This window comes from Trichoplusia ni, chromosome 27 (genome assembly GCF_003590095.1).
Source record: "Trichoplusia ni isolate ovarian cell line Hi5 chromosome 27, tn1, whole genome shotgun sequence".
NCBI lineage: Eukaryota > Metazoa > Arthropoda > Insecta > Lepidoptera > Noctuidae > Trichoplusia > Trichoplusia ni.
The window spans coordinates 2152662-2178186 of record NC_039504.1 but is presented as its reverse complement, the minus strand read 5'-3'; the positions used below and the strand labels follow the sequence as shown (position 1 = coordinate 2178186).

At 34.8% G+C, this 25525-nt stretch overlaps 3 protein-coding genes across 3 annotated transcripts; 1 reads left to right on the top strand and 2 right to left on the bottom strand.

The window, feature by feature from the left end:
* Window positions 1-502: 502 nt before the first annotated feature.
* LOC113505781 lies at window positions 503-10341 on the bottom strand. The gene is made up of 3 exons (XM_026888596.1): window positions 10031-10341; window positions 1672-1848; window positions 503-625 (listed from the first exon to the last, which is right to left on the bottom strand). The coding sequence occupies exons 1-3, from the start codon at window positions 10244-10246 to the stop codon at window positions 548-550; spliced, it is 471 nt and encodes a 156-aa protein (XP_026744397.1). The 5' UTR covers window positions 10247-10341; the 3' UTR covers window positions 503-547.
* Window positions 10342-11534: 1193 nt separating this feature from the next.
* Window positions 11535-12843, bottom strand: LOC113505749. Its single transcript, XM_026888554.1, has 2 exons — window positions 11902-12843; window positions 11535-11561 (listed from the first exon to the last, which is right to left on the bottom strand). The coding sequence occupies exons 1-2, from the start codon at window positions 12841-12843 to the stop codon at window positions 11535-11537; spliced, it is 969 nt and encodes a 322-aa protein (XP_026744355.1).
* A 1919-nt stretch (window positions 12844-14762) lies between these two features.
* Window positions 14763-25060, top strand: LOC113505779 (delta-1-pyrroline-5-carboxylate synthase-like). The gene is made up of 7 exons (XM_026888592.1): window positions 14763-14891; window positions 19062-19232; window positions 20497-20679; window positions 21219-21411; window positions 21498-22502; window positions 23923-24060; window positions 24520-25060. The coding sequence occupies exons 1-7, from the start codon at window positions 14841-14843 to the stop codon at window positions 24639-24641; spliced, it is 1863 nt and encodes a 620-aa protein (XP_026744393.1). The 5' UTR covers window positions 14763-14840; the 3' UTR covers window positions 24642-25060.
* The last annotated feature ends 465 nt before the right edge of the window (window positions 25061-25525 follow it).

Below are 25525 nucleotides of genomic sequence, written 5' to 3'. Positions count from 1 at the left end.
TTTGGTAAGGTGAGGGAATCTTTATGGATCGACCCCACTTCTCGGGGGAGGAAACGGGTAGTCAGACTTACTCAGACTCAGAGTCACTAAACCTGAAAAGCCATACAGCGTCTCCCGATTTAGTCGATGCGTGACAATACATAGCAATTCATCACACACTAACGGGTACCGCCCAGCCAGTAGATGCCGACGTCTTCCTCTCGCGTTTTGGAGGCCTACGTGCAAAGTGCATCGGCCTCTTTACCTGGTACTAGGACCACATCCACTGCAAGAAATGTGGCCCCCGTAAGAGGTCCTATAAAAACAAAATACTCTATCGCATGAAACGAGAATCAGAGCGTCTACTAAAACTTATAATTGTGAGCTTATAAGAGGGAAAGCTTCTTCTTCGCCATGTGATGCTCTATTTTTGTTCCATAGCTGCAAAAGTCCTATTTTGTCGGTGGAGTTATAATTCAAAATGTAGTTAATAAACATAGCTCACCTCTTGTATGATCGCTAGGTGATAATGTCTCTCTCATAGATAGAGACATAAGGAGCTCTTGTGTCAACTTCTGCCTTCCAAACGCCACCGCACCATAGTCACCATGATACATTCTCTACCTTCATGATGGCATTCTGCTACCTGTAAAATATACCTTAAATTAATAACAGTAAGGTTTATTTCCCTTTGCCATTTCTATTATTAGTATTCATTGGAAATTATATTTTACAGGATTGAGTTATGGTTGATTTTTATTTGTAAGGATTTTTTTAAGGTTTTCAAAGGCAGTTCTTTATAATGTAATCTGTCGATAAAGGTTTGATGTTCGTTCTCGTTGATGTTTGACAATTCGTTTAAAGTTTTATTGCCTTTCCAGGAAAATAAATTGAGTAATGGTTAAGCGTAACATTTGACTCGATAATTTATTGAAAAGTTTAGCACTTAAAAAAATCTCTTTGACTACGACACATCAATTAAAAATATAACAAATATATAATATATTTTTAAAAATTATTTCAATTGAAAATAATTTAAGGTTTAAAATTAAAAATGACAACGAAATTTAATTAAACACTTGATCCGAATACAATATAAAAATAAGAAAGCGGCCAGTGCGTCATTCAGAATCCAGATAAACTTCTAATTTCAAAACGAAACCCAAACAAAAAGTTTTTAACGAAATATAAAATGGAAAATCAAACTCGAGGTAGGTGAACCCACAAAGGGGTTTAAGGAGATTTTATTACACGTTAACAAAAGCACTAAGTATTTATGAAGTTGATGTTTATGTCCCTTCGCGTTATAGTCTGTGAAACATTCCAAGTTTAAAATGTTCAAGCTAAGACTTTGATTTATAGGGAATAGTTAGAATGTATTCGAAATTGGAAGGGCCCTAGCATGTATTGAGATGTGCATAGCGCAGACAGTTCGTTGTACGTTAATTGTTGAAGTGATACGTATATGTAGGTACCTACTAACTGTTGTGGCGAAACTTTTAAAGCATGAGTAAAATGAATCACATTCTTCTTAGACTCTATACTTCGAATATTACACATTTCTTAATACCAATACATAATATATGTGTCTAACTTTTTTGCTTCTTGCGCTGCAATTCTCGATTTTACAACTGGAACTAGGTGCTTTCAGGCTCCCAGTAAATGCAAGTAATTACTGTTTTCTTCACGTACCTGTTCGACAATGGACGCCAGCCTGCCGAGGGCCAGTCCGTTGCCATCCTCTCGCGTGATGACAGCGCTGCCGAGTTTGACAACCAACCTCCTTGCATACTTCAGCTGAGATCTGTCTGTGAACGTTCTTTGTTTACGCTCGGCGCTCGCCAAGTTTCGTTTGTCCACGTTTAGGCCCTGAGCAAGAAAGAAAAGAATAAGCGTGATTGGTAATGAATTTAATCTATGAAGATTAAATCATTGTTTCCCATGTTAATAAGGAATACATACGTTATGTAAGAGTTGGATTCATAGTCCTGAGAGTTCAAATTTACAAGTAGAAATTTTCACACGTTAATGCTATCCGTTGTTCAACCTCAATGTTGTTAATTTTAATTATTTGTTGGTGCTATATTGTTATACGAGCACCAGAAATACATGTAATATGGTGGCAATTTTAAGTGCCTATAGCTATACAGTTCGTTCGTAACCGTTCGTATTATTGTAAACGGACAGGCCGCTGAAACTTAGTAAACTTTAAAAGTTTAAAAAGATAATAATATGAGTTATATTTTAATAAATAAAGCGCAATATTTAAATTTTCTTAATATATATGATACCCACTGTTCTAACTCCATTAATAGGCTTACGATTTTAATATTTAACATGTAACCTTTCTCAACAAATTCAATTAGAAGGGTACATACAGGTTATATTTTAAAGTTGTCTTAAAATATTTGGAACAACTCTATCAAAGTTATGGTACTGTGTAATTTTCAGAACGAATTTCTTAAACCAAGATAAACAAAACACAGTTCAAACTGACAAGTATTACACTGTTGATGAACGATACGTAAATGAAATTTTTTTAATGTTTTCTACAGCTACAACGTACTACAAATATTGTGGCGCGCAAATTGCTAAGTCCAGTGACTTTTACGACGAGCTGTTACAGTAACTCAATATCCATTGTAGAAGCAAGACAGCGCACTACATTGGGCATAGCTTTGTCTCTTTTCCACCACAACACCAAGAGAGTTGACAGTGTTTTAGTAAGTGAAGATATTATTTTATGTTTTGTCCTTTCGTCTTCATTATCAATTTTATGTTTGTGGTACTTTCTTGCATTGCAATTTCGTGTTTTTTTTTAAAAGCTGTATATCAATCAAAATAAGATTAAAAGTCAAGTATGAGCAAAGTAAACGTTTAAAGTGCAAAAGGAAGTGAGAGTTTGCGAGTTAAATATCTTTGTAATGATTTGTTATTTTTTTGGGTGGATCCGCAAAAATGGAATACGTTTATCATCAGGCTGTATCTCATAAACCATAATAGCTAGCTGTTTTTTTTTTACAGAAGGCTCATTTCTGTAGCCACTACAAAACTGACGTTATGTAGATTGTTAGTTATTGGAGTTATTGGAGAGTTAATTATTGGATGGATGACCAAGTTTTGTCGCAATTATGTTTTTCTTTCGTTAATTTATATAGAACCCTTACATAACCGGTTTTCGTTGTTAATGTACTTATGAAAGGTAACATAAAAAGTATATGATATCCAAACAAAACAAAATGGTTCCCTGTTGGTAACTTAGTACCATTAAACTCATAAATTATAATGTCTGGAGGAAGAGGAAGCAACATTAAAAAAGTAATTAAAAAATATCGTTTGAGAATCTTAACTGCTAAGAGCGTCATAGATCATTAACGTTAGGCCCTGAAGAAGACAAGAGACTCAAAATATATAAATAATTCCGTTAAAAGTCATTATTTAACCTGCAAGTATCATTATTCAAAGCAAGGTAAAAAAAGGGTTAGAAATCTGAAATACTGGCATTACACATTACACTCTACAATTTTATACCGTCGCGTTTGCACAAATCGTAAACTGATAGTAAGTAGGTGTGTGTGTGCGTGTGTGAGTGTATGCAAAAAGTCAACTGTCCAATTTTAGGATATTTCCAGACATGACATGTATTGGGTTACAAGCACTATTCAAAAATAGAACATCGCTTTAGTGTACACCCAACTTTAGTATTTTTCTATTTTTTTTAAACATTATTTCGTTCGTTTTTTTAAAAATTGAGAACTTTATGCATAGTATATTAAAAACGAACATAATTCAAAACAGACGTCGCTTTTGGGACCTTGTTCTTTATTAATTCTAAGAAAATATTTTATACGTGAATTTATATTTTTGGGTCTTATTGAATACTAAATTTGAAGGACGTGGCTAAGCTTTAACTGCACAAGTTGATAGAGCACAGGTTTAGCTATGCGGGACACGGTCGTCGGTTGGTAGACGGGTCATCATCTTTGTCATAACGGAGTTCCTCCGCATTTCTGATGGTCGTTACGGGTAGATAGAAGCTAGAAAACTGACAACCAGTCTAAATTAAGGGGTATCGTGTTGCTCAGGTAACTGGGTTGAGAGATCAATAGGCAGCCGCTCCTAATAAAACAGTAGGTACATAGCTGATTCCGGTGAGGAAGCTAACTACTGAAAGCCGACCCGACCATAGTTAAGAAAAGGCTCGGTCTATGCTTATTCAATACTGAAGTTATAACAAAGAAAAAAACTGATAGAAAATTAATACAATACGTTATCAAGATAATCAACAGAACTCTGTTAAAAGAGTTAATGGACAGCCTTTTGTTCACATTTTTGTAATAATGAAAAGTGTGATTAGCTTATCACGAGTTAAATTCAAATTGCACTCTCAGAAATCGATTGTTTCACGATCTAGTTAAATATAGGAAATAAAAGATATTCATCTAGATTAATCGCGGAGCTGTATCAGTATAAAATACAACGAGATTTAAAGAAACATTTGTAGGTGTGGACTTTTTACCTACTGACGTACTTACACGCTGTATCTCATGAACCGTGTTAGGTAGATAGTTTTTTTTAGATTCCCGTAGAAAGGAATTTAATTTTAGCATCATTAATAATGTTACATTAATATTTTAGTATCGATGGGGTTTTTCTTTTCTTAATTTGTCACAAATTTGTAACAAACAGGGAATCGAATCCGCTGAGTGGTGAATCATCATGCCAACCCCTGTGTTGGCGAGATGATCTCAACCACTTGGCTACTACAACGGTTACTCGCCAATTCTGTTATTAGTATTGAAAATATAAATAATACATCTTGCAGTAGGTATATAGTGCAAATGGGGCCTGTTCACACTCAATCCTACAAAAGCCCTATTTATTTTAACACTGGGCTTTGTTTAAATCATTGTAGCGGCCGTCTCGATTTTTTTAATCGTCACATTTTACCGATAGTCGATTTGTTAACTGTCACTGTCACTTCGAAACTTCATATAATAAACTAATTTCTTATTCCACCAAAGATTCTTATCTTAACATTAATCATGTCACCAAGTTTGGTAAAGTTAAATGCATTTTCGATTTTAAGTTTTTCAATGTCAGATCACGATTTAAAAATGGTCAAATATTTATCATCTGTGCAGCTAAAGCTAGATATTCTATTAAAGGTTGTATTTTACTGGTCGAATAACTCTCATTTTTAATAAAAAAAAATGTCTGTATAAACGTGAATATTATAAGTAGTTGCGTGAAAATCAAATTAGAATTGTTTTTTTTTCTGCTTGCATATCATTAGACCCACAAAAACAAAAGCTGGGGTCTTTCGAATACTAGTTCTATTTGCAAACAATTTGAATGTTTTTTTATGTTACGATACCTCTGGCTCTTAGTGTCAAACGTTTGAAGACGGCAAAGGTATTAAGGTTGTATTTTGTTATTCGTTAAAAAAAAAGAACTTTTAAAATATTTAACAAATATTGTATGAACAATTTTTTTCCCATTGGGAAATGTCTACTCGTTTCAACATCTAAAACTTAATTTGTTAAAATCTCAAAGTATAGGATACAGTGCCAACTGTATTTCCATCACTCGCCAAGACACTCAACCGCACATATTTGCTAAACTTTAACATTTAAAAACGCTCTAATATCAATACAATAAAGCCGATATTCGTATTTCATTATACAATATTCGCGGCTCTCTGTACATGTAATTAATACGAATGGACCTTGTTTGTGACCACAGAGTACTCGCGCATAATGTCAGTATTCATTATTAACGCAGTCAGATATCAAGGTTATTTACCTAACACTTATATACGTACCATTGTTACATAATGTTCTCTTTGAAGATCAGATAGATATGCAAACAATGTTTAAAACTTATCAATAAGTTAATGGTTTTCTGATAAGAAAATTTACGGCGATGGATGGACTGAACAACCACTTGCGGCTGAATGTTCGCTTGAGTTGAGTATGTGGTTATGTGATTTATAAATCAATCTACTGTCCATTCTCGTCTCATATTGCAATTTATGAAAATTCAATGATTGTTAAATTGATTTAATAACAAAATCATAAAACCTCCTTCAAATTAAAACTACTATGCTTAGTTAGATAAGAGCAGCTGTGGACAGTTCCCTGCACGTCTGCACCAGAAAGGGGGCCATCAGACAGGAATGGCGGCGGATAGTTAGGCGAGCCACTAACAGCTGAAATGACGACCACGACCACTCTGCCAAGAGTGCAACGACTAAGAAGAAGAAGAGAAGAATTGCTTAGTAGTTTTAATTTAAAACTTAATTATATTTTTATGGGAAAATGACAGCAATTTCACGTTTAATGAAAAACGAATCAACAAAAATTGGTTCATCCAGACTGAAGTTCAGAGATACAAAAAAAAAATCATAATACAGAGGAATTGATACCTCTTACTTTTTGTTGGAAAATTTAAACAAGACAATCAAATTGATTGTCCAACTACAATTTACCTCTCCACCTATCTTTAGCCAAACGTGGATCGGTTGATTGACAAGACCATTTCATATGAACAAACATTTCAGTTAAAACGGTAGCAGAACAATTATCCGCATTCCATATCACCATAACACAATTCTCATGTAACGTCCCTCAGGGTACGACGTGATCTACAGTATTCGAAATTCAAATGTAACACGGATCACTTCATCTGTGATACGTCACGCGGGTTTGAAACACTGACGACTGTCAACTGTCAAATGGGGATGAGGATTGATAGACATGAGAGATATTGAAGCGAACTGGAAATAAAGGACATTCTAAACTGGACTGTTATGTAAAAGTATGGAACTTTTAAAGATCTTAGATCTAGCTGGTCTTCTAGTTCTTCTAGACGCTCATCTCTTAGCCTACTTTGCTATGTCATTTCCGATGTGGATGTGAGGACGAAGAATGGTTTAGAACCTAACTTTTCATAACGACGCCCCTATTAATGAGTTTAATCCCTGTGTCTCATAGGGTTTTTAATTCACAAATACACCTAAGCTCAGGACAAGCATTCGAAGATCACACAAATTATGCTTGTACGTGCACTTTAGTACTTAATCATGTGCTGACACGGCAGTATTGCTAGTCAAACAATTGACAACCAACTTGTAATAATTGGACGGAACTTGCGCCTGCATAACTTCGTACCGCTTAGACCAGACTACAAATGTCTGAGTGTTTCAGTTTGTCAACGAAACTGACCTGAAGAGCTTGTTTGAATACTAATGCGACATTCTGGATTCAAACAGTAAATTGCGTTTTACAAACATTTAGGAATAATTTAAACTTTGTCGATTTTGTAGGTGCAGTTGGACCTCAAAGAGAGTTTGCGAATGTTTCGGTTCTGGTCCTCGAATAAGAGAGATGTTTTGCTTCCCGTTTCTCTTACTAAGACTTTCGCTAAAGTGGTTGTTATGAGAATAGCTTCAGGACGATTTAAGTGGTATGAACTTTTAAGTGAATACTTGAAACTGTCTTTTATGTATTTTGCGTCTTTTTTACTGTGGCGTGTTGTCATGCGCTTTTATAGAACTTCTACTGAGGCTGTCAAAATTGATTTAGCAATTTAAGCTTTCGAAACCAAAATATATTTAGCCAAACAAAGTTTTCAACAAGAAAGAGAGATCAGATCAGGGAAATGGAAACCTATAAGAAATACTGCAACACAATTTAGCGACATCGAAGAAATAATTACTAGACGTTACGTGACAAACTCCAGTCCTAAATACATGTATATAAATTGCCTCCATTGACAACTAATTGTCGATAATAAATAAAACGTTTTCCTTGAATGTACCTTGATGGGCAATTTAAACAATTGATGTGCACTCCGCTTGACGAGTTTGATGTCCACTGACGATTTATTGGACGCACGACAATTTGTTCAATCTAGTTTACGTAGATAGGTACTTACTTTGCGTTATATTACATTGTTCATATAGATTTTACGTTTAATGGTAAGGATGAAAGTGTTCACGAATTCTGTAAATTTGTAGTCTTATTCGGCTTTGAATTAGTCTTAATATATATAAATCTCATGTCACAATGTTTGTCCTCAATGGACTCCTAAACCATTTAACCGATTATAATAAAATTCGCACACCATGTGCAGTTCGATCCAACTTGAGAGATAGGATAGTTTAAATCTGAAGTTATAGTCGCAATTTCTTCTAACCACGCGGACGAAGTCGCGGGCAACAGCTAGTATGCTATAATTTATTACATTTGAGACTGAAATATCATAAAAAGAATATTTAAAAAATGTAAGCGGTCAAAAGTTTAAATTTTGTACATTAGTAAATTTATTAACGTGCAAACCGTGACCGGATGCCATGGCGCAACTTTTGGAGGCCTATGGCCAGCAGTAGATTTCGATTTAAAAATTGATTGAAGCATTTACCTACGTACCTATTTAAGAGATATATCAATTAGGATAAACACTTAATAAACTAATCATAATTTCATTGAAAAATATAATTATTCGTCTCTTTTAATTCATCTCCAATGACCTTAATTCCAAGTCAAAAAAAACTATGTCATTAACCAAATGATAATGAAACCTCGTTAACAAATATTAGTAGTTACTATTTGAAGATATTAAATCAGAATACTGGCTGATAATGACGAGGAAACTTTACACTATGTATGAAGTTATAAGCACTGTTTGTTTGTGTCGTAACACTTCCTCATATAATTATTATATTAGTCGATTACATAATGAGTAACAGATGATGGCCCAGTTAATAATGACCGGCTATCTTATTCCGTGTTATGCACACCCAGAGTAATATCAATTGGAAATTTAATTACTTCTGTATCCGTAAAACATGAAATAAGTATATTTAATTATTTATATTAGAGGTTTAATTAAAATAAACCTTTAATACGACTCTACACCACCTATGGGCAAAGTTTCGGTTTCGTTTCCCTTTCATCTCCCTTGAGTTTAATCCTGATAGTTTTAAAACAGGTCTCTGCCAGTATTAGAAAAAAACCTTTGAATATGCTGATCAATTACATCGTTTCAAACAGAATACCGCTGTCAAGAAAAGTACTGTCTGTCATGAAAGCTGTTGTTCGATTTAAAATCTGTTAAAAACAATTGCCGGCTAACCAGTACCAGGACGTAATGAAATTGCTGATGAACAACGATCAGGAGGCCTACCACCGCTACATATAGTAAGATTGTTAAGGTTGCCGAAGAGAGAGAAAGCAATAGGCTATGTAGAGCGCCATCTCGCTTTCAATACTTTAAGAGAAGGTAGTAGGACCCCATCTCGGCGGGGAGTAAAACTCTATTTAGAAATAAATTGAACCATACACCTTTCTCAGTCCTCACAAAATGTAATAATGTGAGTGAACGTGTGTTTCCTACAAATCGCTTATATGATGTTCCTCTTATTGTAAAGAGGTCATAAAGAGATCAATAACACTATTATTTGAATTTTATCTGCATTTGTTATAGATGGAAATAATGATGTTAATAGTATTAATTCGAAAAATGGTGATTACACTATAGTAGGAAAATTTCGAATAGGAATACCAAAGCGAATAGTGACCTAGAGTTGTATTCTTCTGTTGACAGGATTTTCAACCTTATTCTTAAAGTTATATGGTATATAACTCTATATAGGAAATTCCATCACGATACCACACCGTGTTCAATACAATGATGCACTGTTTTAAGTAATAAGTTAGATTGCAAGTAAATGGTAACAAGGTTATGTAAAAATGTACCTTAGTACTAGATGTTAAGGTAGAATTTATAATATAGTGTCGACTGTACTATGCATCTGGACACTCAAATGAACTCGAAACGAAAGGAACTCAATCTAAATGTTATTAATGACGTTTGAATGTTAAAGCTGACTAAGCTTCAAAAATAAGAAATAAATGATTTAAAAGTTTAACTAGAACCTACCAAATTTAAAAACTATATCTAACATTAGCAACAGAGCGTTTGGCAACATAAAGCCAAGAATTGACAGTAAACAATAATAACTAAAAAAACCAGCCAAATAACTCACCTCATTCAAACCTTTCGAACGCACGAGCTGCGACCTATCCCACCCAATGACAGTATAAAACCTCCTCCCATTCACCTTCTTCAAAACACCACCGCACAATTGCAACATTATAAAAAAAAAACTTATCTCCCTAACACAATACCATCCCGTGCAAGCAGTTAAAACGTTCTGATCAGGGTTTGAATACCGGTTCCAATTTTGGTTCTGATCCTTCATTTAGGTTCATAAAAAGGTTCCTCTTTTCGGTACGGTTCCAGTTCCGGTATCGGTTCCGGTTTCGGTTCTGATGTACCGGTTCCTAGAACCTTTTTTTTTAATTATATTATACCGGTTCCTTGCCACCTATTTTAAAGGTTCCTTCCGAAAGAGGGGATGCGTTCGTACAGAGTGTTTTGCAGACTATGCCATTCTTTCAGTTCGTCTTCGTTCGTTGTGTTGAGTTGAGGGGTACTATATTATAATATAATATATGATATACGAGTAAATAATTGTCATTGTTACCAGTTGGGCTATATTAAAATGGATAAAGGTAAGTGGCATTTCAATGTTTCGTATTCATATTCCTGTCGTAATTTGTGTCTCTGTTTTCTTTATATACCAATTTGTTTTTTAACTCTCAGGAATGAAACGTACCTGTACCAGTCCCGATATAGACGACAAATTAAAGCATTTGATAAAAAAAAAACTTCAGGAGAAATGCCAACTGAATGAAGACACGGAAGAATATGAATGTAATGAATGTCTATTGCACCGCAACGATGTTGATGACAGAAACCATACATTTTCTCAACTGATTGAACAGGAACTAAATAATATAAAACCATGCTTGAGAACTAGGTGTTACATCGACATGCTTGAGTATTTACTGTCAGCAAAAGGAATGCATACTAAAGACGTAGAGAAGTCATAATCGGCATCTATTTACTACAAAAAGCGTGGGTTAATTCTTTTAAAAAAGATGAATGAGAATGAATCTTATATGAACGAAAGGTGATTCTAAAGTGTGATTATTGATCATTAAATAGTTGAATAAGTATGTTTCTATATTTTCTTTAGAAATAAAAGTAATAAGATAAATTTTAAAATCTTTTATTTTGTAACTGATCATTTTTAACATAGGTAACATAAAACGAAATTATTATTAAATCTAGATAATTATTAGCACGCGACGTAGGCCCTGATATACTAGGTATACATATTATAACTTATACAAAAAGTAACAAAAACAAAAAATAACAGCACTTTGCAAATAACTTAATTTTCAATTTGGCGACGAATTTAAAACTAAGTTTGAAATTCTCAATTACATAACGCCTACTCTGTTGCGCTTCAATTACGAAGCTCAGTTAGATTATTTCTCCCTTATACCACAGATTACTAACTAGTTAAGTAGCTTAGATACTAGGTAGGCAAAAATTTTACGTCAAGTCTTCTTATATCCTGATCCGTTATTTATTGGAACCTAAATATAAGAGAGAAATAATAATAACTATTCTAAGATTTTTTAATGTTGCGCAACAGAATCGGGCATCTGGAAATAAGATCATAGTAAATAATCATAGTTATATAGGTTTAAAAACTTCAAACCTAATAATAAAAAGATCTATGCTTCGATGAAAATAATTATCAAAAATTTTCATTACCTACTTATCTAAATTATTCCTTAAGAATAAGATATCATCAATTAACTCACTTTTTAAGTGCGTTCGAAGTTTGTTAAATACAAAATTCAAAGAGGAAAATAACCTCTCTACACTGACTTGTGTACAAGGCGCAGCCAGTACTATCTTTGATAAAATATGCAAATCAGGCAATATATGTTTTTTGCTTTCCCAAAATAACAAAATATTTTTGTTCGGAGGAAGGCGCACCTGTTTGTTAAAAAAATCTTTTAATTGGTGTTTGATATCTAAGTCGTTTCCAGCGCAACCATAGTTTGGATCTCCTCGCTGGGTATTATACGACTGATCTAAGAAAACTTCGAGCTGAGATTTTTCATTCTGCTGCTGCGTCGAAGTAGAGGCGACAGGAGAGCTAAATAGTGTATTGTCACGGTCTTCTTTATTTAACTTGCGCCATCTCATCCAAGTACTGACCAAAACCTGTTCTGCGGTTTCTACTTGATTAGTGGTCAGCAAGAAGTTAATTCGTGGATCCAAATATGCAGCTGCGACAAATGCTTTAGATATAAACAGTACTTTTTCCCTAATCTCCATGTTGCGATGTAATTCACATGCGAGGGTTGTGTTTATGGCCTTGAGCTCTATTTTGCAATTTATCCAATCAAGGTAAAAGTCACCCATAGACAGTTGTTCCTTTTGTAATTTGTTAGTCAAGATTTTGGTTGGTTTTAAAGACGCTATAGTATCCTCTATAGAATTCCACGTCGTTTCAGATAAATAGAGCTCATAATTATCTGTACACATTGGTCGAAGTTCTAGAAGCCGAGTGAGCATATCATAAGTCGAACTCCAACGTGTGGGGCAGTCCACCACGGGTTTTTTAGCCCCCATACTTTTTAGAAGGTGTTGGTACACTGAGGTGCGTAACTTTTTTATAACCTCACGAGCATTTGAAAGCATCGTTAGAATACATGAAGATTCACTCCCTAAAGCGTCTTGTACCGCTAGCTGCAACGTATGAGCAGCGCATCTAACTGCCGCAACCATGTAATGTTCACTGTCAAGATAATCTTCGAGTATAAAGTTTACTTCGTCACTCATCATCTCCATAATATCATTTTCGTCTTCATCTGTGTCATCTTCATTTTCTTGAATGCTCGTTTTTACTGCTTGTTCCACTAACCTGACCATTTTCAGCATATTTGCTCCATTATCAGTGGTTATGGAATAAATTTGTGAGATGGGTATCTTGAAGCGATTTAAAACATAAATTAATTGGTCTTTTAAAAACTCAGCTGTATGTCGTTGGGTGAGTTCAGTCACACTTAATGTTTTAATAATTATTTGGTTATGTTCGATATACTGCAGGTTAATACCTAAAAAACTTCTCAAATGGCATGATGCTACATCTAATTTAAGGCTTATAAATCTTTTCCTGATCTTTGCAGAAATCTCATCTCGCAAATTGTCCGCTTTTTTTTGGGTAGCGTCACGAATTTTATGTGAGTTTATAGGATTGTGTGAGCATCCTGCCATTGCCATATCCAATATGTTTTGAAACGGTTTGTCATCAATTAATGTAAGAGAGAGTATTGCATTGTGGTAAACGACCCTTGTAACTTACATGTAAACGGTAATATTGTTAACGAATTAATTAAATAAAAGGGTTGTGTAAGGTCGAAAAATTTGCGGATTCTTGTCCGTCCATCCTTCCGAAAAGACATGACCCCTTATAATTTGCTACTATTTATAGAAGAATGGAATACTTGGGATTCCGATCTCACAAAAGGACAATGAAGCCTGTAATAGAAACATATTGCTTTTGACGCTGTTTGTTTGTTATATGTATGTAATTTTAGGAGCTATGTCTAATTATGAATTGTGTAAGATATGCAGCGGCATTGCAAGTGGTGCTTCAATTTCATCAGTGAAAGTATTGTTTTCCTTTCTTAAAATAAATATCATTACGACTCAAAACTGTATTGATTCAGGTTCTAATTCGAGAGAAATAATGGGAGGTGATGTTTTGTTGCTTTTTCACCAGCGCAATCTTGAACGATATTGCTGATATATAGACCTATATAAGACGCGTTTTGGTTACAATAATATAACTACAATTTCGTTACTATAAATAAATAAAAATTACCATGTGGGGGAGTAAAAAAACCAGAATAAAGAATGCTGCAACATTTTAAAAACAAAACACGTCCTATCTCTACCTCATTGAAAAACTACAACGTGTATGAAAAGCAAGCCATTGACGCCAGACCTCAATATTCACGTGCACAACAAAAAACAGCATGCTTCAATATAAATAAAACCGGTCTAGTGCGAGTCGGAATATAGACACTGACGGTTCCGTAACCATAGGATAAAGTTATGCAAATCGGTTGAGAGACAAGTAAATATGCGGATAGTTGTAAATTGATGACCGTAATAAACGTTGCTTAACCTCAATCTTTATTTTTAGTATTTGTTATCATAGCGGCAGCACTACTACATCATCTGTAAAAATTTAAACTGCCTAGTTATAACTATTAACGAGATACAGTCAAATGAAGGAAGGACGGACAGATAATGGTGTCTCGGTATTAGGGTTCCATTTTGCCCTTTATGTACGGAATCCTAAAAACAAATCGTCCGTGAAGTTTGCTCCGTACCATGGTGAACAATATCGCTGTAACATACCCCTGATATAAACTACGGGTATGTGTACAATGTTATGTTAAAATTATCCTCTGTTGTGTTAAACCGTTTCTCTTACATGGGTTTTGTTTTCTATGAAAACTGTTCGGTTGTTCATTGCTTCACCGGTTCGTGTTGTATGGTGACTACTAACTTAGCTAGGACTTTATTCAGACCTGCTTTCATATTGTAACTTTGCTTGAAAGATCTCAAAACATAATAGGGTAAGTGTGCCATACACTTACTGGGGTGTTCTAAATGTATTTTAATTGCCCAGTTGCGTACCACGAAAGCCTCCGATACCTCGGTCACTTTTTGGGCTCAGGAATATCGGTGAACACACCTTTCGAAAATTCAGGATCCTTAAAAATTTTAGCGCTACCTAATGCAAGTCAACCTTTAACTCAAAAAACTCTCTTTTATGATTTAATTCCTTGTTTATCCAGGACGCGGGCAGCATCTTGGACCCCCGTGCAGCCGCCGCTGTGGGCCAGTCAGAGCTCATGTCTATGTACGACGCCATGTTCTCCCAGTACAACGTCAAAATTGCCCAGGTGAGTAACCAATAATTATTTTGAATTGTCTTTAAGAAGTATATATAAAAAATACTAAGAATATTATATATGTATGCAAAACCATCTATCTATCATCATCTACGTCTTCAGTGTGGCAAATATTCTTTAACGTTTTTATCGTACTTCTATTCCACAATCTGAGATCTTAGCCGATAAAGCTATAATAGTGTGTAGGTACTCTGATCATCACAGTAAAAAAGAACACAAAAGTATCACAAAAGATACTTTAATTTTTGGACTCGCTTTTTAGCAATCGCGATCTATACACCCATCGCCATTCAAGCTCCTTAGCCTAATGCCTTACAAGTCCTTAAAAGTCAAAATATGTATAACCTTACATATCTTCAGCAAACCGGCAAAAGGTTCGTTAACATTTCTACACAATATCCAATGATCTTCTTTAAATTTAGCGAACAGGCCTAAATAGTTCGTATACCCATGCGTTATATTGATGTATATGTAAATGAGGCTCGGAGTATTACATTACAGTCTATACAACCTCTTTGTATGGTTCGGATTAATAAAGTTTAATTCTCCAGAATCTTCTGTCTCCTTCTGTCGACGGATCACTATCTCTAGGTTTTCGCGAAGTAGACGTCTGATTTAGTTATTTGCTTGGAGTAAATAAGTTTTGTCAATATTAGTACTTAAAGTTCCTTATTCTTCTGAAAGTATTTGTCTTTATTTGTAAGTCTGTCGACGAGCAATTTGCAAAAAAAGTTAACTTAAAAGTAAGGATAGACAAAAGGGCGGTTTGCCCTGCAGTTCAAATTCGAAATAAATTAATTTGTCTGGGCGTTTTAATTAAAAAACAAAGTGATTAACTTTCACTCAGACGCAAGGTATTGTTTTATACCTTATTGTTATATTGGCGACATCAAAATACTAGTACTAGCTATATATTTGGCTACTTTTTGATCCTACGTTCTATTGCATTAGCCATCACGTAGGTTGTATTCGCAAGAAAAATAATGTAAAATAACTTTCTCAAAAAGGCATAAATTATGTATATAGCTTTTCGTTTCTTATATTAAGCAAGGACGAATAAAAAGAATTAATGAATTCATTCTGAAACGCAAATGCACCATTACATAAATTTACAACTGGCGCTACGAATAATTTAATATATTGCTTTTAATTTTCATATTTTGCCGGTATTAATAACTTTATTTATTTGCATAGCAGCACGGAAGATAAAAATATATTGCTTTTCCCTTGACGCGCATAAACCGTTTCATAAACAAATGAAATCTACCTGTAATAGTATACTCCTGCATTTTTGTATTTTTTTGTTCCTGCATTAAGAGTAATAAATTAAAACCTTGTAAAGGACTTATTTTTATTGACTTTTAATCCTTGAAATAAGCTTAGAATTGCGATAAACGGTTATCGCATCTTTAAAGATCTTAGCTAGCTATTATTCGAGTACCTATAGTACTAAAATAGAAAAGGAATAATATTTCTGAATTTTATAATATTTAAATACATGCATAGCGCTAATACATTCACTAGGGTAACACAAGATTCACAGATCTAAAATAAAGGAGTTCTGATAAAATCTCACCTCAAAAGCTCAGTGTTTCGTTTCTTCCTGTATCAAATAAGGGCTCAAAATTAAACCATGACATAAATAATGTATGCTACCGCATACTGTGCTATGCAGCGTAACCCCAAAATTTCCTTCTACATTATTTAGGTGCAGTAAGACAGGCATATGAAAAGTTTTGGCATAAACTTTGTACGAACACCGAAGTTATTGTTCAAACACATTTTCATGTCGCTCATGCTGCCAGACTTGCACAAATATCTTGAATTACTAAGTTGAACTTGTTTGATGTAGATCCGAAATGGTACTTAATAAAATAGTCTATTTACTCTGAGTATAGAAGAACACATATAAAGAGAAGGGAATTTTAAAATTTACTCAATATACTTATGCCTGCTAAATTTTGGCTAGTCAAAAAATAAGCCTTTAACCACCTTAATCGTTAAATTCTGAATTACTTAGTTCAATAGATAGCTATGATCAACCCAAATAATAAAGTTTCCATAAATACATCGTTCCGTATATCCAAAAAACATAATATATGAGTGTTTAAAACTACTAAAACCACATTACGACTATCATATGCACATGTACGTCACAAAAAGACACACACCACATACATTATCCACCATTTTTTCGATGCCAACAAAACTTTAAAGTGCTGGCTTCAAGCTGCAACTTCAACAGTGAATTATGGACTCTGGATGTAATTTAATGTATGTTAGCATAAAAGAGATGATCATTTAAAGAGTTTTAGGCTGCGTTTCCACAAGAGATGTGCGAGGATGTGTAGCGAGGGATGTGTCAGTTAAGAACCAATAGAATCGCTTCGTTTCCCTCTTTTCGGTCAGCACAGCTCTGGTGGAAACGGCTCAGCGGACATCCTCGCAAGACAAATTTCCATCCCACATCTCTGGTGGAAACGCAGCTTTATGCTTCTTCGCTCCATCAGCCCTATTCACAGCTATATTGATAGTTCGGTGAAGCTGTCAAAGGCTGAGCTCTTTCTAACTGTACGGATCTATTCAAAAAGGTTTTATGTGTCATGAGATTGCTTTATCGCTTTAATAAAAGACTGACATCCTCTTTAGAAAAGTGGAATTCTGATGTTTAACAGAAATCAATCTATTGGAATGACATTAAATTTTACTGGTCTATGTTACCGTATAATATTATGTTCATTAAATTTACTTTCGTGGCGGTCATAATAGTTTAAAGTAATTACAAACCTAACTGCCGCTATCATACCATTATTAATTTATTGCGACTTGACATTAAACCTCCATTGCCTTCTGAATAGGCAAATACTTTACAAAAATTTCAAATTCTATCAAATAAAATTATCAATTCAATCGAAAATCAAACAATAAAGCGATTTGAAAATACATAAGTACCCCTTTAGAATTCTTGATGATATACTTTCAATTTTTATGAAATAAAGGTACCTTATCAATAATAGTTGGCCTCAATAAATTATCACATTCACTCGTAATAGAATAGCTTACGAAGCCGGTATCTCTATCGCGCCCAAATCCAATCCAAGTCACTTTTGATATATTACGGTTGTGAAACGATAAGGGCTGTATAATTTTACCCCCATAGTTAACTTTTGTTCAATTACATCTGATCCGTAAATAATGTTGAGGTTTTATTGTTTTGGCTAAGCGAACCTTTATTTTAAGTAATTAATTTGTTGTAATATATAGAGAATGCTTTTAAAAGCTTATTTAGTGTCAAAGTCGTGGCTGCGTTTTGTTTTTAATGTTAAACATTTAAATGAAATATTGTTGTGGTCAGCCAAATTCATTGCTCAATATTATAAACAGTATTAGTATGTTCGTTTTTCAGTCCATTTTCGCTTCGGTATAAAATCGAAGTTTGTAACATATCAAAAATGAAAATAAAGACAACATCTTGCTAGTTTTACAAGCGACAAACTAACTGTGGTATATTGCTACGCCTTCCTCATTTGCTTCAAATTTCGATGTATATATGTCGGAGATAAGCATGAGAATAAATATTTAAATCATAATTAAAACCTAATATACTACTACACCACCTAATAATAAACCTATAAAGAGATAATGAGGCGTGAATATGTGTTTTATTGAATACCCTTTTTTTTTTTTTTTTTGTTTAGGCGGGGGAATCCTCATGGACACCCACTCCCTCGGGGAGGAAATGGGTAGTGTCAGACTTTTACTGACTAAACCTGAACCGCCGTGCTACGTCATCCGCGTTTTTGTGTCGGTGTATGGCAATGCGTTGCAATCCTTCATACTTTATTGAATACCCTATCCCGATGTCGGCTATCTTGACACTCAAGAGCTCGCCGACATGTACATATTAATATTTCTGCAGCATTAACTCATAGGAATTATCATCCACATTATTCATTTCACTTTATCAAGCGACTAGCGAGCTTAATACTTCCGTCAATTTCTTCCACACCCAATCGAATCTATATCTACTGTTTACGTTAAGAATACCCATTGTGCATAAGAACAACCAAAAAATTAGAGCAAAAAAAACGTAAATTTCTTTACAAAACAGGAAAAACATCTCCAGCATAGCAACAGCCTCATTTTCCTTGTTTTCCACAGGTCCTCGTCACGAAACCGGACTTTTATAACGAAGAGACGAGAAAGAACTTATTCTGCACATTATCTGAATTGATATCACTGAATATAGTGCCCATTGTCAACACTAACGACGCTGTCAGCCCACCGATGTATATTCATGACGACACCGTGGTACCGGGGACTGGGAAAAAGGTAAGCGATTTTGAACTTTATGTTCTTGAACAGAAAGTCGACATTCTTATAGAGAGCGTTACCCAAATTATGTTTATTAGAAGGTAAAAAAATATTGATACTCGCTTATTTCTCGATTATGATTGTTATTTCGTATGAGTTTATAAATTACGGGAATATACATTTTTTTTTGTATTTTTTTCTCTTGCGAGTATAATAATATTATATTCCGAATTTAATATTGTTACTTAGGGATAATATCCGTTTTGTTGAATGTAAAGATGGTAGCTTACCATTTTGCTTTTCGGTGTGTGTTTTGGGCATATGTGAAATTTTCATGTCACTCTATATAATGTAACTGAGTAAAATGTAGACTTACAAGCTCTTGCCCGCGACTTCGTCCCGTGGGTAGAAGATATAAGTTATGATTTATACCTGCCCTGTTTTTTTGAACATTTTCCATTGTATCTTTGCTCCTATAGTCGCAGCGTGATGGTTTATAGCCTAAAGCCTTCCTCGATGAGTGGTCTATTCAACACAAAAAGAATTTTTCAATTTGGACCAGTAGTTCCTGAGATTAGCGCGTTCAAACAAACAAACAAACTCTTCAGCTTTATATATTAGTATAGACTCTTCAGCTTTATATATTAGTATAGATATGCATTTAATTTGTTATACAAACAGATCGCGTACAAAACGCTGTCATTATCAAACTACTGCTACAGGCACAAATTTGTCTGTACTGCAAGTTAATAAAGTACATATTAGAATGTTATATTCCGATAGTTGGACATCGGAAACGAGCGAAAGCAGATAGTGAGCATAGTTCACTGGCATCAAAGCATTTTTCCTCTCAATTTGTCATCATAGATTGAACTATCAACAGCCAGATATCTTAATTACCAATTGTTTCCATATAAAACTATCACAGTTTTATGACGCGAAAGTTTGGCTTCATTCGCACGGTTTATAGGGTTCTGTACCTAAAAGGCAACTTGGGATCTTTTTACTTAAACTCCATTGTCTGTATGTCTGGTCGTTCGCCTATCACAAGGCTCTTTTTCATAACATTAATCGTAGGACAGTAGATATTTTCCCCATGATGTAAATATGACCAAAAAAAATCAAATTAATTGATAAATAAAATAATTTGAAGGGTTCCCCTGCTACAAATATGTTTTTTTTTAAATATTTTTTTATTGATAATGCCACGGTACCCTTCTTGCTCGTGCAAGATTCGCACTTGGCAGCTTTTTTTATTAGATCGTAATTCTTTTATCGTCAGGGTATCGGCATAAAAGACAACGACAGTTTGTCAGCACTATTGGCTGCCGAGATTCAGTCAGATCTACTGATTATGATGTCAGACGTCGACGGCATATATAACAAACCTCCTTGGGAAGATGGCGCCAGGATGATGCATACTTACACCTCCAAGGAACAAGTACAGTTTGGTCAAAAATCTAAGGTAAAATATTATAATTATGATTCATTAAAGCTACGTCAAGAAAATCCATCAGCCATAAAAAAAAAATTCAGTTTAAAAACAAATTTCAATTAGGCTTAGTATTCACATAAAGTTACAAAACCAATATATATTTTTTAATTTAATGTTGAGGTTGTAATAATTTTAATGAAAAGAAGTAAAAGTGTGGGTGGCATTATTAACACCCCTCCAAAAATACGAGTAGATAACAAATTCAAAGTCATTTTTCAAGATAAAAGTTTTTGTCTTTAAGTAGTGATTGATATTCTGGCCAGAATCAGTGCCGGTTATAATCAAACATTCTGAAACAAAAGAATAGAAAGGTACTTCGAACGTTTGGAAAAATAAGAGCTCTTTATTATTCCTAACGTTTTGGGATGAAAGGCAAATTGTACAAAGCTAAGAATTTCGTTGTAAAACTGATAATATTTTTAATGAATTCAATTGAAGTACGATTGTAGGTATTTTTTTGATATAAACATAGCACAGTTATTTTGAAGTAAATTTATCGTATATTTTAGGTTGGTACGGGTGGTATGGATTCAAAAGTGAACGCAGCTACTTGGGCCATGGCACGAGGTGTCAGTGTTGTAATCTGCAACGGAATGCAAGAAAAAGCTATTAAGACCATCATTAGCGGTCGCAAAGTAGGAACATTCTTCACTGACTGCGCTGTTAGCTCACCAACCTCGGTTGATGTTTTAGCCGAAAATGGTACGTATTACAAATATTGCATAATTTAAAATATCATTATTCAATAATGATGATAGTATTTATGATATTTTTAATTTGAATTTTAGCACGACTTGGAAGCAGATCCTTACAGCAACTGACCCCAGCAGAAAGAGCAACAGCCATTCATTCATTAGCCGATCTTTTAGTCAGCAAACAAGACGAAATATTAGAAGCTAATAATAAGGACTTAGAAGAAGCAACAAAGAGCGGATTAGCAAAGCCACTTCTGAGCAGATTATCTTTAAGCCCAAGCAAGTTAAAAACATTATCAGTTGGCCTCAAACAGATAGCTGATTCGAGTTACGAAAACGTTGGCAGGGTTTTGAGAAAAACAAAACTCGCTGAAAACTTAGTCCTGCGACAAGTTACAGTTCCCATCGGAGTCCTTCTAGTTATATTCGAATCCAGACCAGACTCGCTACCGCAAGTAGCTGCTTTAGCTATGGCATCGGCTAATGGTCTTCTTCTCAAAGGTGGAAAGGAAGCTGCCCATTCGAATAAAGCTCTCATGGATTTAGTTAAAGAATCTCTAAAAGGTGTTGGTGCTGATGACGCTATATCCCTTGTTTCAACAAGGGAAGAAATTAGCGATCTATTGGCGATGGAGAAACATATAGACTTGATTATTCCGAGAGGATCATCAGATTTAGTTAGGAATATTCAAAAGCAGTCGCAGCACATTCCCGTTCTTGGTCACGCCGAGGGTATTTGTCACGTATATTTAGACAAGGATGCTGATCCACAGAAAGCTTTGAAGATTGTTCGTGACGCGAAGTGCGATTACCCGGCTGCTTGCAATGCTATGGAGACGGTGCTAATTCATGAAGATCACCTATCTGGCAATCTCTTCAACGATCTGTGCAACATGTTGAAGAAGGAAGGTGTTAAGATCCATGCTGGTCCTAGATTGTCCAGTCAGCTGACATTTGGGCCGCCTCCAGCGAGGAGTATGAAGTTCGAATATGGTGCTCTGGAGTGCTGTATCGAAGTTGTCAGGGATATGGAAGACGCTGTTGATCATATACATAAATTTGGTAGCTCTCATACCGATGTCATCATCACGGAGAACGGTAAGTTTTTCTATACATACTTATGTGTATAGCAATGATATTGATGAAAGACAATTATTTAACCCTCCATAAAACAATTCATATTTCATTAAATCAGAAAGAAGTCAAACAATCAACTTGTTCTCGTTGGTAATAACATGAGCAATATTCCATACGTTGACAGGCAATTAACTGTCTGATAGTTGGCTGAAGATGTGTACAATGAAAAAAGTAATAAAATACGAGTTGATTCAATCTCACGCCAGACGTACATCAATTTTACCACAGAATGGTAATTTTAATATCTAAGCACAAGTTCAAGTACAAATAATATCTGAGAGACGACAGACGATCATAAAACAAGCCACTACTGATAACTTTATACAGGGTGATTATTTTCACAAGGGATAAATTCAAGGGTATTTCTAAGACAATGGCTTCAACATATTGCTATTGTGGACATGTCATTGCCCCTTAAATAATTTTAGCCTATCTGAAGTCGATCTTGTCTCACTTTTGTCCACACTAGCGGTTTACTACTACATTTATAATTAATAGCCCTTTTGCATAAAAACTTCATTCAAAGCATTATAGTATGGAAATTTTAATTATTCATTTAAATTTAAATTTGCAATGAAATCAAAATTGAAAAATTGATATGTTATTCTTTATTTCACACTACTGGTGAGCAAGAGTCAGAGTAGAGTCACGCCAATGCGTCATCCCGGCTCAGGCATTTAATTGAGCCCATATGATTTTAGTCAGCGAGAGTCTGATATATCATTTCTTGGCATAAGTTGAGGTCATTGGGATCTGATACGGGCTATATAAAGAAAAAACAGCTGACGAGGTTCATACCAACCTGTATATACCTCGTGTGTATTGTGTAATATAAACTTATCTATTTACTGATAATGATGGTGCCCAAAACAATATAACATATCACGCGTCAACATAGTGCGCGTGCAATTAACTGTGTTTGCTTTGAAGACAAGATTATCACACAGTGATACATGTTAGAACTGCTTCCATGTTTGCTGTGGTAAATAGTAATGACTGAGATGTTTGAATATCACATTCTTAATGTGGAAGGAGAATTTAAGGCCTTGAATAACATTTAATTTAAGATAAATCTACTATGTATATAAAAATAAGACGCGTTTTCCTTCCTGACGCTATAACTCAGCAGGAATGATTTCCACGGTTTTGCATTCGTTGGAAAGGTCTTGGGCTCCGTGACATTTATAGCAAAGAAAATTCCATGGTGGCGAAACGGAGTTCGCCGGGTTTGCTAGTCTTCACTAAAAAGAGAGATGAAGAAAGCATTATGTATTGTTACAAATAAAACACCGTGCAAACACACACATTTTTCAGTTTCCTGCGTCGAATACGGCATATAAAAAGGATCCTTATTCCAATAACAATAAACTTTAAATTCCAGATGGCACAGCGAAGCGCTTCCTAAACGCTGTGGACAGCGCGTGCGTGTTCCACAACGTGTCGTCGCGTTTCGCCGACGGTTTCCGCTTCGGGCTCGGCGCCGAAGTTGGTATCTCCACCGCCAGGATACACGCCCGAGGTGAGATTAAACTTTTATGCTGGTCTGTTGTTGGTCTCTGGTAATTGGATGTGAATGCGCTGAGAACAATAGGTGTAAGTTTGTTTGAAAGGAAATAGGTTAGAGAATCTTGATGGACATGATAGATAAATCAGCAATTGTCAAATATACTGTTTTGAGGTATTTTCGTCAAAGTGTATACATATTATGGTTTGATAATGTTTCAGTCATAGTTTTATTTTCTACTGCATGCAAGTAAAATTTGCAAAAAAGCTAGTTACATTATTGTAGTAAGACTTACATGAATATAAATAAAAATGTTAAGAATTTGATTATTTTAGTTTTCAGTCTACCTGATTTTGCAATTCACTAAATTTTGGAGTTAAACCTACAATTCCTGGCTAAACGCGCCAATTACTTTCTACTTGGTCACCTTACCAACATATTCAATTTACAAAATTTCGTATTTAACATTCTCAGGTCCAGTGGGAGTTGAAGGGTTGTTGACCACGAAATGGATCTTGGAAGGCACAGACCACACCGCTGCCGAATTCAACGAGGGAAAGAGGAACTGGCTTCACGAGAAAATGCCCATCAATTGACTAACTCCACCAGTAGAAGTACCCACCAGACCTAGTATATGGATAAGAATTAAACAGATCTTTGGCCTTAAATAAATTTAAGAAAAAAATTATAGAAGAGCAACCTTTTTCTATAAATAACAGGGAAATGATCACAGAAAATTGGTCATCACCCTTCAAATTTTAAGACCAGCACGGTGTGTTCTTTGTATTTTTGTCAACCGATCTAAGTGAAAGGCGAAAATATGATATTAAATTCAATTGGAATTTAAAATACCAAATTGTTTCTAAAGAAATAGTTCATCTTTGAGTGGGTTTGTACTTTATAATTAAGCTTTAATTGATATCTTAGTTTGTGACATGGCTGTAATCTAAGTACCGATTGTAATATAAATTGCAATTTATCAGGAGATTAATTTTAATTGTAAAAATAAAAAGAGTAAAAAATGTTATTCTTTTATTGCATACATTCGTAATGAATCTGCTTGAGCAAGTTTCCTGAAAATTTTTCGCATTAAACTATATTTTTACCGACTCAGCAGGTGCATGAGGTGCATTTTTATCGCTGTAATCGGGTTTATGATGAAGCATTCATTGTTTTTATCAAGGTTTCCTTCAGATATGAAACGGTTACGAGAAAGACCCCAAATTAAAAGACAAGACAAACTGGATGCGTATAAGAAAACCTACGCTAAAAGACCTTACCCAAAAGTATAACACCTAAGAATAAATAAAATGGGGATCAGTCTCTTCTCTACTCTTTACATTTTCTAGTAAAGATGTGCAAGTTGATACTTGCACATCTGTACTTGATACGAACTGGGCTCCTTTTGTAAGACGACTAAAAATCACCGTGTATAAGTCAGCAATGCCATTTTATAGACTTGTACGAACGTAGTATGGTC

Coding starts and splice junctions, on each gene's coding strand:
- LOC113505781 (XM_026888596.1), bottom strand. CDS start 10,246: ATGAAGGATCAGAACCAAAATTGGAACCGGTATTCAAACCCTGATCAG. Junction 1,849..10,030: donor GTTCGAAAGGTTTGAATGAG/GTGAGTTATTTG, acceptor TTTCTTGCTCAG/GGCCTAAACGTGGACAAACG. Junction 626..1,671: donor TGGCGTCCATTGTCGAACAG/GTACGTGAAGAA, acceptor TATATTTTACAG/GTAGCAGAATGCCATCATGA.
- LOC113505749 (XM_026888554.1), bottom strand. CDS start 12,843: ATGGTCAGGTTAGTGGAACAAGCAGTAAAAACGAGCATTCAAGAAAAT. Junction 11,562..11,901: donor AAGATTTTTTTAACAAACAG/GTGCGCCTTCCT, acceptor TCTTATTTCCAG/ATGCCCGATTCTGTTGCGCA.
- LOC113505779 (XM_026888592.1), top strand. CDS start 14,841: ATGTCTATGTACGACGCCATGTTCTCCCAGTACAACGTCAAAATTGCC. Junction 14,892..19,061: donor ACAACGTCAAAATTGCCCAG/GTGAGTAACCAA, acceptor TGTTTTCCACAG/GTCCTCGTCACGAAACCGGA. Junction 24,061..24,519: donor CGCCAGGATACACGCCCGAG/GTGAGATTAAAC, acceptor TAACATTCTCAG/GTCCAGTGGGAGTTGAAGGG.